The following is a 15,536-nucleotide window of genomic DNA, read 5'->3' on the forward strand; positions in this document are numbered from 1 at the left end:
ATTTACCCAAGTGGAAATTCACTAATATTCATTGGCAAAAGCATCCTTATTGGAAATGACATTTAGAACTTCCATAAGGAACGGGGGCTTGGAAACTGAGCCATGAATTTTCCATTCAAGGGGTTTGACTTGGCACAGGGAGACGTCATGCAGACCGCAGCTGGCACCAGACACAGTTAAAAAGATCTGAGGCTATTAGTGCCTAAACAGCCACTAGAAATTATATTACATGATGGAGACTGGCTAATATAATTGAGCCAGCTAGTTATTGTGTGCATAATTTAATTATTTGACAAATTGCTTAGAAACACGGTGTTCTCGTTCCACACTCGAGCTGCACTCACAGCTTTATAAGGCACAGAGCAGAGGAATTGCTGGTGGGTACATGGTTATCTCGGGAAATAGATATTTCTTTTTAAGATTAACAAACTTGGAGAGGTTCACTGGTGGTGTCATGGTGGGGTGGTGTGTGTAGGAAGGGTAGAGCCAAATGGGACATGGCTGGGAGAGCAAACTGGGTCAGAGACAGCCAGTTCTGTTACAAGTGGATACCTCTGAGTTGCTCAGAGCTCCATTCAACCTGGCCTTGGACACTTCCAGGGATGGGGCAGCCACAGCTTCTCTGGGCAACCCATACCAGGGCCTCACCACCCTCACAGGGAAGACTTCTTTTTCTAATGTACCATCTAACCCTCCTCTCTGTCAGTGTGAAGCCATTCCCCCTTGTCCTGTCGCTCCAGACCCTTGTAAATAGTCTCTCTCCATCTCTCTCATTGGCTCCCTTCAGGTACTGGAAGGCCACAATTAGGTCTCCCCGAAGCTTCTCTTCTCCAGGCTGAACAATCCCAATTCTCTCAGCCTTTCCTCATAGCAGAGCTGCTCCATCCCTCTGATCATTACGGTGCCTCCTCTGGACTCACTCCAAGCCCGTGTCCCAGCTGGGTCCCCAGAGCTGGAGGCAGCTCTGCAGGGGGGTCTCACCTGAGCGGGGCAGAGGGGCAGGATCCCCCCCTCCCCTGCTGCCCACACTGTGGGATCAGCCCAGGAGCAGATGTAAGATGTGTCTAATCCCATCCTCACGGATGGTGTTCAGTGTCCTCATGAGAATTGGGGCCAAATTTTTTAATGGTTATGAATTCTAAGATACAGGACCAAAAAAACCCATCCACGATAAAACTTCATGTCAGAAGCCTCGCAGCACTATGGAGCATTTTCCCATAGCCCTGAACATTTAGGTACATGACTAAGGACATTTCCCTCTCACAAAGCATCACCTTAAAATACTTCTTGAGAATCTGGACACCATCTGCAATAGAGCTGTGCTGTAATAATAAAGAGCAAATCCTACATCTTCTTGAACAGTACTAAGCAAATCTGAAGACCCAATTGTGTCACTTTTTCTCAGTTAGCCTTTCAAAATTCCAGAGGCAAAACTGTTGCCAGAAGATCAACAAAATCAGCAACTTATTACAAAACCATTTTTAACAATGGGGAGTGAAATGTCATGTTTAAAGAAGTGCAGTCAAATCATTTTTACCATCAGGATGCATCAGGCTTTGTAACAGGGTGCTGGGCAAGGCACCACACTGGTTCTTTGGGTCTGAACAGTGGGGCAGCTCTTCCTGAGGTGTATTTCAGACTCCTCATCCCCCTGCTCGATCCATCTGAGTGTCCTCTCAACCTGTGGCTCCCTCCCTGCCTACATACCTGAGTTTTCTTGGAATAGCAACCTGGATTCAAATGTTGGGGTGGTTCACACTTGGATTTCATCCTGGAATACAGATGGGAGGCAGCCAGGATAGCTGGATCTAGGAGCTAGGAGGTGCTCCTGAGTCTTTCACTTTAGCTGTACCTTTCCTGTCGAGATCTAATGGTGTTGATCTTACATCTGATTATCAGCTGGAAGAAGTTATGGGATGAAGGGGAGAAAATTACACTGCTGAGTTTTCCACTGTCAAGCAGAAATCCTTAAAATGGACTCATGAGTGTATGGATGTATATTGGGATGCCCTTGGGTGATTCTGTGGTTTTTTTAGCTAGAATGCAAGTTAACTGGGTTGTCAATGGAGTGAGAGGCTTCCAGGTGTGATGGCATTGCTATAAGCTACAGAAAGAGCCTTGTTGCCAGGCACAGCTCTTGTGCTCATCTCTGAAATAACCTTGACAGAATTTCTGCCAATTTTGTTCATAACAAATTTTGCCTCATTCTTCACCTTTCTTCTTTTACCAAGAGCAAATTAAAACCCAGAGAGTTTCTTCAACTGAATTCCCTACTAAAGGTCACAAAATTTCCCAATACCCAGCAACACTGAAGGTATCTTGTGGAACAAGAGGTGGCATCAGCAGTGGAATCCTTTCCTGACAAACTGGAATTTTGTGAAGAGGGTGAGACTGCAGTGCAGGAACGGACAGAGGTGCCAGATGCCTCTGAGGTCCCTTATTCACATTACAGCTGCTGAGACTAGGAAAACTGTGCAGAATTTTGTTGGGATTTTCCCATGGTAAATGATCTTTACCTGGGAATTAAACTGATCTCCTTCACAGTAACACACAACTCTACACCCTGAGAGCATTAGCTTTTCTCTGGGTGCTGCTGGCCTGGCTGGTTTTCCTGTAGGCAGCAATGCTTTTCCTGGTCGTGGCATCTTCTTGGCTCTGCTCCTGTTTTGAGTGTATATAAGTGTACACATTGCGTGCTCTGAGCGGTGGGAAAGGTGTCCAGAGTCAAACATTTATTTACCAGGCTTAGAAAAAAAATTCATGCCTGATATCTAAGAAGTGGCACCTACACTGACCTGAGCATGGAACAGGTAGTCTGTGCTGTTTCAGACAGACTGATGGAGATCACATCCTCTGTTTGGATCCTGAGAATTGCTCCCCTTAGGTGGCAGATGGGGGGTGGTTTCAAACCCCTGGGCAGCTGGGGTTTGCCTGATCCACAAATAGCAGGTGGTACTTGTCTAGTTCCTCCAAAACTGTACTGAATGGAGTGCTTTCCCCCCCCCAGAGAAAGATAAGCACAGTGATTTTCCAAAGGAATTTTACACAGCAGAGGATAAGGCTGCTGCCTGAGTATGAACAGGGACGGGTTTGAGCTTTAGCAGGGGAGCATGAGGATTGCAGTTGTACCAAACTAGGTGATCACCTCATTTAGAAACCATTTTTAGTGACCCAGAGGCAGAGCCAGAGCAATGAACACTGGAAGTGCTCAAACAGGACTTTGGGATATGGTTTAGTGGTGAACATGGGGGTGCTTGTTAACGGTTGGACTCGATGATCTCAGAGGTCATTCCAGCCTTAATAGAGAAAGACTTCACAGGGACATGCAGTGACAGGACAAGGAGCAGTGGCTTCAAAATTGAGAGAGAAAGAAGAAAGAGAGTAGGGATAGATTGGATATTAGGAAAAAATTCCTCCCTGGGAGGGTGGTGAGACACTGACTTGGGTTGCCCAGAGAAGCTGTGGCTGCCCCATCCCTGAAAGTGTTCAAGGCCAGGTTGGACAGGGCTTGGAGCAACCTGGGCTAGTGGGAGGTGTCCCTTCCCATGGCAGGGGGATGGAACTGGATGATCTTTGAGGGCCCTTCCAACCCAATGATTCTATGATCAGGAATAAAAATGTAAAAACCTTGCAATGTAAAAGGATATTAAATAAATGCCCTGCTTTTTGGATGTGGCTTTGTTGCCTGGTTGGCTTTTAAACATGGCTTTGCATTGTAGTGAGAGAGGGAAAAAGGGAATCTTTGATGGAAAAAAATCTTGGGCAGTTGATGAAATCAAAGAGAGCAGGAAGGATGGTTCCATGGGCAGCATGAAAGCCAGGTTAGCTGCAATTAGACATATCTCCCTGGCACAAAAGTTAGTGGCAACTGATGTCCTTTTGCCTGATGAGGATGGATCTTTTTATTCATCCATGCTGTTGTGATAATGCAACATGTTCTTCATCTGTGGGGAAGGGGGGAGGAACTAAGGCCAGTGTGCTGCTGTTGATGGGAGGTTGACATCATCGTTCATGGATGTTAAGGGCCTCTTTCCACATTTTGGGGAGTATGGGGAGTTTTTTGGTGTGATAATGATGTTCTCTGTTGCAGCAGACACACCCCTCTTAAGGGAACCTTTGGGAATCATGTAAGATTTTGAGGAGAGGGCAGGCAAATCCCCCCCTTCCTTTACCCACTTGAGCAGTGGCACATGACAGATTCATGCCTGCAGCACTTCTAGGTTTTATCTGCTCACTAAATTTTATTTCCCCTCTGTGAGTGTTTATATTGCTTAGAGACTGCCAAGGTTCGTGTTAATCATAAAAAAAAAAGTGGAGGTTTATTAGGTATTGCAGCTCTGTGATTCTTTGGTTTTTGAATGTTAATGAAGCTTTGTATGCTCTGGAATAGCTGGAGAGGTGGATCTTAGCTCTGGCATGGCAAAATATCTGAGGGTGGATTTTTCTTCCCTTTCCTCTGGGTTTTAACATCTTACATGACATTTCATCCAGAGCAATTTTACACCATTTATCATCGTGTGTAATATTGTCCTGCTGTAATTTTGCAAGTGTATGAAAGGCAGGAGGAGGGTGAGGATGGGCTCAATTACACCCTGGAGGGAGGGGAGGGCTCCATGGAAGGACCTGCTCCTGGGACAGAATGAATTGGATGTCAGCACTTTGCCAGAGCAGAGCGACAGAACAGAGGGGAATTTATTATTTTTAGGGACTCAGTGGGCAGACAAGGAGAAAGGAACCCCTCAAATTGCAGTTCTAATGGTCATTTCCATAGGCTGTGCATGTACGTGGGGTTCAACAAAAGAGCAGACATTCATTCTCACTCCAGACAGCTCAGTTCTGTCTTCTGCTGAAGGCTGGGTTTCAAGCAACATTTCTTTTTTCCTTGTACATTGTATTTGGGACAGAGTAGCCAAACTGGAGAGCTGAGCATTTCTTTTTTTTCTGAATTTCTAGCCAGGGCTGCCCCTGAGCTTTGGCTTTGGTAGAACAGGATGTACTTCTGGCTTAGTGCCTCCAGATTGACCTCAGAGGAGACTCGTGTCATTGTCATCCTTGTGTTGGTACCTGCATTGTAATTAGAGGAAGTACCAGGCCTGACACACTCCTCTCTTAAATGGAGTTGATGGACATGTACTCTGTGCTCTTCCACACTGGTCTGCCGGAGCAGGGATGTGGTGACTCTTTATAGGGAGGGGCCTTTTTTTCCAGCTCTCCTGTTGGAAAAAAGTAGAGAGTGCTGGCACTGTTAATCCACAAAGTCTCTTCTTTTAACTATACTTTTCCAAAATGACTTTTCACAATTTTTTCAGGTGTAATATTATTTCTTTTGGGGATGAGAACTCGTGAAATTACATTTCCATCTTCCTTGAATCCAGCTGAGACTTCTTCCTCTTTATCACCATGAAAAGAGACATGACTTCCCCAGGTTGGGAACTCAAGACTACCATAAAAATGGTCTGAAATACTTCTGTTCAACCCTGAAGGCATTGATAGAGTGAAGGTGGATCCCAAATTCTTTTGGTCAGAGTAGTGCAATTCATACAACTGTAGTCCTTTTCCACCAGATCCCTCTCCAACACTCCAGGACTCTCTTACACATGTTCTCTTACAAGATCCAGCAGTAAGAGCTTCTCCCTCTGCAGCTGCCTTTTGCTTAATTGACCCATTTTGCAGCAGATTAGGCCCCAAGGAGGAGGTTAATACAAGCAGTAATTCTAAAAGGCAGTTTGAGGCTTCAATGAACTGTTCATCATTGGAAAAGCCTGTTAGTCCCTTTCTTCTTACCTTTTTACACTATAATACTCTGACTTAACAATGAACTTAGGAATGTGTCCTGCTAGATAGAGTCTCCACACCTCTCTCTTTCCTGAGTTTTGACCTGGACAGGATGGGTAAGATTTAACACCGTGCATACAGATTTACCTTCTCTCTTCCTTTTTGTCTTAAAACAAGAATTGTAGCCCTGGACCTTTCAGTAATAGTCCCAGTGTGCTGTGTGCAGTGTAGGAATACATCTCACCAGGCAGTTCATCTTTCTGTGGGGTTGGTGAGAAGACTCTTTCCTGCCCTGCAAGCAATTACAGTGGCCCCTTGAGTCCGTGCAGGATTGCATATCCCACTGCTCCCAGCACTGCAGCTGCTGTAATGATCGAGGGGCAGAATTAGAGCAAATTTCAATGTGAACCAATATTAAGCAATTAGTTCATATTTAATGATATAATATTAAATAATATTATTGTTATAAAAATAACATTATTGGTGAATTCTGAGATGTAGTCAGCTTGCTGTATATTAGCCACTATTCCTGACAAGCCTGTCCACTATCCTGTAGGAATTATCACTGTGTTTTCCCCACTTTCTACCATCATCTCTCCTATACATTAGGCAAGGAACAACTTCTGTCTGTACATATTATTCAATTACCTTGAACACCCATACCAGAAAATACAGAAGATTGTAACATAACTGTAAAAACAACAGGGTGGATGAAACCTGAATGACTGGATGGAGCTGAAAAATGTGTGGCTTTTCCTTGCTAGGGCAGTAAATGATACCGATGCCTTTAGTGCAGGTCACTGCTGATACTGGAATGGGGGCATGATTTGGGGGATGAGCACACACATGGAATGGTGGCAGCATTCCTGCAGGCAGGGGCATTAGCCAGGGTCAGGCACACAGTCCCTGCCACATCCTACCACTGAAGTTCTCTTGGTGGATGGATTTTGGTGAGACTGGGGAAAATTTGCAGCGCTGGGCTCAGCTTGTGGTGCCATGGTGAGAAAGTGGCATTCTGAAGCAAACAGATTGAGCCTGTGGGTAGGAAAAACATCCTGCAAAATCCGTGCTGCTGGTGCAGCCACCTCTAATTTAGGCAGTGGAAGTCCAGAGCCATTTATGCTGCATTTGCAGAATTATGGGACCAAGAAATCTTTGGGGAAGGGAAGAATGTGAGTGCTTTACAGACCCTTGCTCAGTCTTCAGGGAATACACAGCTCAGCAAAAATCAAGGGTCAGGGCCTCAGTCCAGACACAGAACAGGGACAGAAAACTTGCTGTTGAATGAACTATTTAGGAAGGACCTGGAAGGGCTGGAGAGAAGGGAGCTACAGCAAAGAAACAATGGTGCAACAAGGTAACCTGCTGGGAATGAGGAGAAGGGGAATTTTTGAGCCCCAAAGTGGGTTTTGTGTCTGCTGCCTCCAACACCAGCACCTGCTCTTGGACATGCTGTGAGATTTCCATGCTGGGTTTTGTCAGTGGTTGGGATATTGTCCTTTTACAGCTTTGAGAAATAGAGAAGGATTCCCTTTCTCCCTCCCTTCCTTCTGCAAGGCACAATTTGCCCTTGTTTAATCACCCAGAAGGCACAAATGGATATGTGCTACAAAGGCCTCATTCCTCCTCTCTGCTTACCTGCCTCTGTCTCAGAAAAGCAGAACCTTCAATGGTTATAAGGCAGTTTGTCCACACAGACCAGACCCCAAATGAAAATTCTGGCTGCTGGGGGTCCTGTTGGGCCAGCAGATGATGACACTGGTGCAACAGCTAAGAGCATGGGAACACAAAGCCATTGAGGACAACAAATGCTTCAGCAAAATCCATACATTTACAAGGGGTTAAACAGGAATGTGCAATCCTGAAAGTGTATGAGGGAATGGGAATAAAGTGAGAATTCAGGGCTGTTGGATCCAGCATTCATTCAATTACCATGCTTAGTTAAGTAGTGCACAGTGCAGTGAAGGCTGCAGTCTGTTAGAATGTCTGTTCCTATAAGTCATTTAATTATGAGGTTGCTCATATGCCATTTTAACATATGTAGAGTAACATTATCCCTCTTTTGTAGGTCACTATTCTCATCAGCCTGGCTCTTGCATTCCTTGCCTGCATAGTGTTCCTTGTGGTGTACAAAGCCTTTACTTACGACCACAGTTGCCCAGATGGATTTGTTTATAAGGTAAGAAACTTCAGATGGATGAATTGCCTGAGCTAATGACAGACTCTAATTGACTACATGGTTACAGTCCAGTCTGCTTTTTTTGACCAGGCCAAACAGAACATTTGGCAAGAACGTGTTGAAATGGAAAAAGTGTTATGGGAAATGTGGATGTGCATCTGCCTCCATCAGCTACTGTTACACTGTAATTGCTGGGATTAGCATTTGGTGAACACTACAGACAGATGTTCAGGAACAATCCCTCATATTTGTGAATGGATTTATTGCAGCTGGAATCCTGCCTTTGCTTCCCACACTTTCAAGTAGCTGAGGTTTACTGGCATACATTTTAATGCAAAGCAAACTCCTGGAGTGCTGACACATGTGTCCTTTGTGAAAGAAATCCAGATTTGCCCAGATATAGTTCACTTTTAGGTGCTTTCAAGCCTCTATCAAGAACAAAACCGTGTAACAATTGCTAAAACCCCACTGCCCAGTGATTTTATATTGAATATTCACAGAGAACTATTTGCCCGATCTGTTGAGATTAAAAAAAAAAGTTTGCAAAATAATTCACTGACTCCTCACTGTGAATAAACTCATAAACTCACAGGAGTCTTGACCACACTAGGGATGATCTGTAGGCTGGAAAATAGAGTAAGATGTTGGTGTATTAGTCATTGTGAATTATTCACTTAAGTTATATAAAAAGGGAGAATTGGGATTGTTCATCCTGGAAAAGAAAAGGCTTTGGGGTAACCTAATTGCAGCTTTCCAGTACCTGAAGGGAGCCTACAAGAAAGATGGAGAGAGACTATTTACAGGGGCATGTAGTGACAGGATAAGGGGGAATGGCTTCCCACTGACAGAGAGCAGGGCCCCATCCCTGGAAGTGTTCAAGGCCCGGTTGGACAGGGCTTGGAGCAGCCTGGTCTAGTGGGAGGTGTCCCTGCTCATGGCACGGGTTTGGAACTGGATGATCTTTAAGGTCCCTTCCAAGCCAAACCATTCTATGGTTCTGTGATAAAAGTGAAGTTTGGACAGTCATGAATTTCAGAATCAGATTCAAACCTGCACTTCTGAGCAAGGCTGGCCTGTTGGGCTGTGCTTGCTTCCATCCCTGACCAAGGTGCTTGTCCCACAGGTCAGGAGAACACCCTGCAACAGAGCGGCTCATAAGCTGCTTGCTCAGCCTCAGTCTGTCCTCTCTGCTTGTCTGAGGATTAATTCTGGACTTGAATGTACAGAGCTTTTGGTCCAGCACATGAGCAGAGCCCTGGCTGGCCCCCAGCAAGGGGCCTCAGTCTCTGCTTGTCAGTAACACACCAAACCTTCCCTACACAACCCCCATTTCCCATCCAGGGCTGAAACCAGCCTGCCATCAGGGTTGCCAATAGCAACAGGTTTTGAAGGCTGCTGCCCGACTTGGTGCATTCCCAGGGGCACCGAAAGGCAACTGCAGCAAGTCTGAGTCAAACATCCTCCATGCAAACAGCCAGCCAGGAGATTTTGGAAAGAGGCTGGCGGGGTCACTCTACTTTTGCTTTCTCCCCCTTCCCAGCACAAGCGGTGCATCCCGGCCTCGCTGGACGCCTACTACTCTGCACAGGATTCCAACTCCCGGGGCAGGTTCTACACCGTCATCAGCCACTACAGCATGGCCAAGCAGACCAGCTCCCGGGCCGTATCGCCCTGGATGTCCTCGGGATCCGCGAACCACGAAGCCAAGGCTGCCAAGACAGAAGGTCATTAAAGGGAACGAGCGGTGGTTGGGCAAAGAGGGAGGGTGGGGGGACAACACCGTGTCTATACTGCTCTAGCTGAGCGTGCTGTGCCACCAGCACGGCAGGAATAAATAAAACCCAAGTGCAGGAGTCATCTTAATGGATATTTCTTTTCGTGCATTGTTCTCGTTGATTTGTAACCGAGTCGAGCTCTTGTACAAAGGCATGTTTGATGTTGACTGTACCTTAACGATGTAAAAATATTTTTAAATCATTGCTTAACTATTTGTTAGAAAAATAAATTAAAAAACAAAAAAAGCAAATTAGGTAAACAGCCAGAGAGGATAAAAGCAGCAAAGAGAATCATGCAAAGTTTTGTCATCGCTGGAAAGCTGCGACAGAGGCTCAACGTGCAGTGAAGGAAGAGCTGAAATCCTTTCAAGAGGGGGTGGAAAGAACCCGGTACAAAGACATTATGATGTTGTTTAGTTGCCAAAGGGGGGATATTTTGCTGTCAAATTGAATTTAGTGTCAGTGTTCATTCGCTGATAGAGAAATACAGGCGTCCCCTCGTCCCCCAAACATAGACACGTGCAAATACACATGTGCCCACACCCCTGTGCAGTGGCCCAAGTAAATCCAGAAAGATCTCAGCATTCCTAATGAACCACCACAGTGCTGGTGATCCTGGCTGGGCTCTGAGGCTGAAATCCAAGTTGCTGTTTGGACATGGAGCAGGATGGAAGCAGGCAGAGGCTGCTGCAGTGAAATCATGAACATACTTTTGAGCACAGGACTCAGAGTCAGGAGATCAGGGCCCTACTGCTTCTGGCATACATTTCCTGCATGACCTTTGGCAATTCCACGAGACTTTGTCCTTTGGGACCTCTCACCTGAGGGTTACTGAGAGACAAAGAAATGCCATTATGATTTGAGGAACCTCTCAAAAGTGGTGATAGTATAGAACAGTATTAAGCCTCTAAGTTTCAGCCCCTAATTTTCTCTCACCCATGAAATGGGATGCTCCTGCTTCCATCCTTCAGCTTCAGATACTTCAGCATTCAATGTCATTCCAGGTCACTAGAGAGGGGTGGCTGTAGCTCTCAGAGTACAAGGGTCTATCTGCTTGCAAACACACACATCATCTCCCACAAATTTAGTGGAGACTGGTGGGATTTTAAGAAACCCCAAGGATTCTCTTTTTTTCAGAGCTGCAAGCCTTTGCTGCAGAGCAGCTCTGCTCCTCAGGAGCACAGGCAGGGAGAGCCGAGCAGCAGGAGCAGAGTGCATAGGTTCACATTTGACTAAGGCTGCTTTTTCAGATTCGTGGCTAGACTGGGATGGAAATTAGGAACTGGCCCCTTTTCCCCCCGCATTGGGCAGTTTTGTCCTCATTGTCACATACATAGACAGTAGGCAGTGTGTGAGGGCAGAACTCCTCAGTCCTAACAGGCATCATGATAAATAACTGTATAGTGTAGCTAAAAATGTAGTGCCAAATGCCATCGTCTGATCTCCTCTCCTCCCTTCCCTTTCCACCTGTAAATTCATTTCTCACTCAAAATGTACAAACCACCCCCTCCACCAACAACCCAAACTCCAGCAGAACCACTGAACAGTTTATAATTTTGTGGTGTATTTTTTGTCAGTAGGTAGCAGAGACTGAAGTATTTTTTGGTGTAATTCTTGAACTTTTCTGATGGGATTAAAATAAAGCTTGATGTGACTGAGCGTCTCCGTGGCTCCAGCAGGTTTGTTTGGCTCCTCGTGCCCTGGGCTGGGAGGTGGTGGGTGGTGGGAGGTCTGCGTGGTGCTGAGCAGAGGCTGCACCCTTGCACCAGAACAAAGGTGACTCTGGCTTTCAGGAGGCATATTCTTGAGGCATTTTCATTCCCTGTGTTCCTGCCCATTTTTCAATTGCAAATAGAAGCTGATCTGCTGCTGGTGATTTTTTGCTTTACAGTGGCCCTTCCCTTCTTTCCCATTTTAAAACCAATGGATGATAGGAACTTTGCCTGGGAGCAGTGTCTCTTTTGCCACCTGCTCCTGGTGCTGCTCCGTAGGAAGGGCTGTTAAAAAAAGGAGCACTGCAGGGAAGTCCAGCAGAAAAAGAGCCATGGCTGAACTTTGGAAAAGTTGAGCTCTGTATCCAAACTCTGCAGCTTGGTTTATAACAAAACCACAACTATATTCATCTCACATAGTTCAGAAAGCAGATTGTATTTCCTCAAATCCTTCAACTCTTCGAAATGAAATGATACCCTGGCATTAAATTGACTCATTCCCAAAGGCTAAAGAACATTTTATAAAACCTTTGGATGGTTTTCCTTCCAAAAAAAAAAAGTGTATTCAGAGTTGTGAAATTGAGCTACCATAGGAGAGGAATCACTCTGGTGTTAGAGGTCACTGCTGAGTACTTGTAAAATGTATTAAAAAGGATCCAGTGCTTTGCAGGATTGAGTCACAGGATAATTTGACCAAGGACTTCTATTGCCAGTTTCCCAGTAATACTCTAACTGTATGTTTACTTTAATCTAAAAAACCCAGGAATCAAATAATTTGAATTAAAAGGTTCTAGCTATTATTAGATAAGTGAGTCAGTGGGGATAACCATTCCTATTTAATAAGGGAAAGATCAAAATCTGTATGGAGCAGAATGAAAAAAAAAAAAAAAAGACCCAAGAAAGACTCATGGGAGAGCAAAAGAAACCAAACAACTCAACTCCAGCCGCAAATTTCATCACTGTGAATGTTCTTATTACAGTTTCTGTCCAAACTGCAGAAGAGCTTCCAAGATCAACCATGTATTTTAATCACAGTTACAGAGAGAGGGAGAGAAAATTGGAATTGTAGTACATCATCTTATTATTTCAGCCTTTAAAAGCCTCCTTCAAGGTTGGTCATATGTTTCAATGCTGATTAAAGCAGCGTGTTGATGATAGCACACACTCATCCTGGCTGTCATCTCTCTGTGGAGTCTAAAGCTCCTGATGGGCTCTAGAGAACAGCGTTTTTGTGAGCTGGTGTCTGGGTGAGGGCTCAGGCTCAGCTCTGAGTGGTACTGATGAATAAGAGCCTTCCCTGTGCTTCGGCCAACATTTATGTGATGGCCAAGTCCATCAGCTCCAACCTCTCCCTCTGTGACTGACCCTGGTGAGGCAGGAGTCCCTTTGGGCAATCTTCTCCATTATATTAGAATGCTACAGTGGGCTCAGAGGATGAATTCCCCACCAAAATATGCTTGTGGACCACTGGGACTGGAAGAGTTGACAGTCATGGAGGGGTGGGGGCTTGGACTGTTTGTTTGTCCTACTGGAGTGGTAGGAAGGGTGGAACAAGAAGTGTCAGTACATGAAAGAGCTCATCTTGTGGGGAAAGGGCATCCTGAACAGGCAGCAATCCTGTGGAATGACTGGCAGAACATGTGGAAAAAAACCCCAACTTTACTAAAGGTGTGGTGATGCCATAGTGGGAACTCAGCTGCCCCCAGTCCCGGCTTGGGAAGTGAAGGAAGAAACTATGGCTATTGGAGCCTGAAAGACTGGAAGGAAGAGAAAACGAGATTGCCACCAGCCAAGGCATGGAAGCAAGAGTTGCTTTTCTGCTGTAACCCAGGGACCCTAAAACACTGTATCCTGCTTGACTGATACAGACTGGCTTGTTTTGGAAAAGCCGCCCATTGTTGCTCCAAACTTCTGCTGACTGCAGGGCCCTGAGGGGAACTCCAGTCATCTTGGACTGCCTGCAAGAACAGGGTGAGCAAAGGAGGTGCCAGTGACAGGACCTCAGGGCTGGTGGGGCTCACTCCTAAAACAGGGTTTTGGAGGTGACTTGGGGCTTTGGATCTAAAGACAGCTCAAGGTGCTGCCAGAGCCTCTGTTTCCAGATCAGAAAAGTAACAGTCCCTGTCCCTTTACATGTGATTTTTTTTTTTATTCCCTTTATCCCCCTCTGTGCTTGCCAGCTGTTTCTGGTTTGTAATAATACTTCCAGTGATAAGTGTAAGGGTCATGCACTGAACTGTCTACAATCACATTTTATACGATTAGTCAGGGGTTTTTTAAAGCACCCTAATTATTACAGTCAAACCGGATTAAGCTGTTCCTCTAATAGATTTTCAGTTCCTGTAAAATAGGCCAGGGAAAATGACTTATAGGAAGGGATGGGGGAAGAAAAGGCTCTTTTCTTCCATCTCTTTGGCCTTTGCTATTTTAAAATGCCAGCAGTGGCAGGGGCATTGCAGGGATCCCACGGGGAACACTGAGCGCCCAGCAAAGTTGGGGGTCTCTGTCACTCAGCTCCCCTGCTCACCTGGACTGGTGCCCTTTGAGGGGCAAAAGAGGTAAAATCCTTTTGTTTGAGAATGTTACTTTACTCAGGAGGGTGGATGACAAGTGATTTGAAAGGTCTTGGGTTGCTCCCTCCTGGAAAATAATCCATGGTAAGCACAGGAAGGATGGGAGGTGCAGTGGTGTTATGCCTGACCCACTCCTCTCCGGGAAAGGCTGGGCAGGATTAGTGCTGAAGAGGCTTTTGTCCTGCAGCAGCCAGATGATGATTGGGAAAAAGAGAGAGGACATGGAAAAGCCTCTTAACAGCAGGTTACACAGTTCATCCTGGCTCGGCCAGTGCCCTGACATGACAGGATTGCCCAAGCCTGATCCCACTGCTGCAGCAGGACCCATCTGCTGGGCATGTGGGATGTGCATCACGTCCCTCCACGGAGGCTCTGGGGAGGGGGCAGAAACAACCTGCCCTGTGGCTTCCCTTGCTGATAACACAGAGCGTGAGCACCACTGGTGTGAGCAGGAAGGAAAACGCTGCAAACTGAGCAGCCAGTGATGAAATATTTGCACCACGCGGGCAGTGGTGTTTTAGATTAATGAAGGTGTGGAGGTTTGCCCCGTGGCAGTCAGGGATGGATGGTGGCATTTTCCTCACTGCTCCCCAGCCCTCCTCCATCAGCAGGGCTTGGGGAAGGCCAGTGTTTGCCAGCTGCAAATGGCCAAGGAGAATCAGCCCTTTGCAGTCCCAGGGGCTACAAAGAGCCACACTGATGCCACGAGGGGCTGCGAGGTCACAGCGAGCCCAGCTCTCCTCTGGAGCCTGCAGGTCCAGGCCAGCAGGTTGCTTTAAGTGGTTGCACAGTGCAAATCCGAGGGAGGATTTGCTGGAGGAAGAGGAGCAATCCCAGCAGGAATTCCAGCTTTGCCAGCAGCTTCTCAGCCACTGCTGAACATGATGGTGGCACTTGGTGCCTGCAGGGGCTGTTTCTGGGGCTCCACCAGTGCCATGTCCCTGCTGGGTCAGCGTGCAGCTCCCCATGGCCTGTGGACAGCCCCCAAATCCAAGCTCCCAAGCCTTGCAGTCACTAAATATCTTCTCCATATCTCACCTGGAGCAGGGCCAGCACAGGTTGCCTGTCCCTGTGTGGTGGAAGCAGCTGCAGCAGCCCAGGGTTCTGCAAAACACTCACTAGCTCCCAGCCCCTCCAGTTGTGGCCACATTTCAGTGGTGGGTAAATTGATTTCTGTGTATATTTTGTATGCCAGGTTATTGCAATTACTCTTCAGGATCCTTTGGGATGAAATGCTATTATAGAGATGAAAGCTCATTAACAATAAATATAAAGGGTCAAAACTCCCCATAAAAATGTTCTAGTTTGGAAATGTAAATATAGCATTTGGCAGCAGTCCGGACCGGCTAATCTGGTGTGCAAGACAGCTTAATCCACTGGGAAGATGGGGCTATTTTTATAGCAGCCATTTGAATTACTGTGTGAATTATGGAGTTTTGGCTCACTGTAAAAACAACTTCTGCCTACCATCAATAAAAAAAAAGGAATTGTTGCGGGATGGGGGGAGGAGGAATAAGATGAT

At 46.1% G+C, this 15,536-nt stretch overlaps 1 protein-coding gene across 1 annotated transcript in view; it reads left to right on the forward strand.

Annotated features, from left to right (window-relative positions):
* The window catches only part of LOC108501275 (neuron-specific protein family member 2), a 35,607-nt gene extending 24,219 nt beyond the window's left edge, over positions 1-11,388 (forward strand). Inside the window, exons 4-5 of the mRNA XM_017823008.1 lie at positions 7,844-7,954; positions 9,495-11,388. Coding sequence (XP_017678497.1) covers positions 7,844-7,954; positions 9,495-9,686 — 303 coding nt within the window. The 3' untranslated portion in view covers positions 9,687-11,388. The remainder of the gene's footprint in view (positions 1-7,843; positions 7,955-9,494) is intronic.
* The last annotated feature ends 4,148 nt before the right edge of the window (positions 11,389-15,536 follow it).

The sequence above is a fragment of the Lepidothrix coronata genome, unplaced genomic scaffold (assembly GCF_001604755.1).
Source record: "Lepidothrix coronata isolate B3197 unplaced genomic scaffold, Lepidothrix_coronata-1.0 Scaffold100, whole genome shotgun sequence".
Lineage (NCBI taxonomy): Eukaryota > Metazoa > Chordata > Aves > Passeriformes > Pipridae > Lepidothrix > Lepidothrix coronata.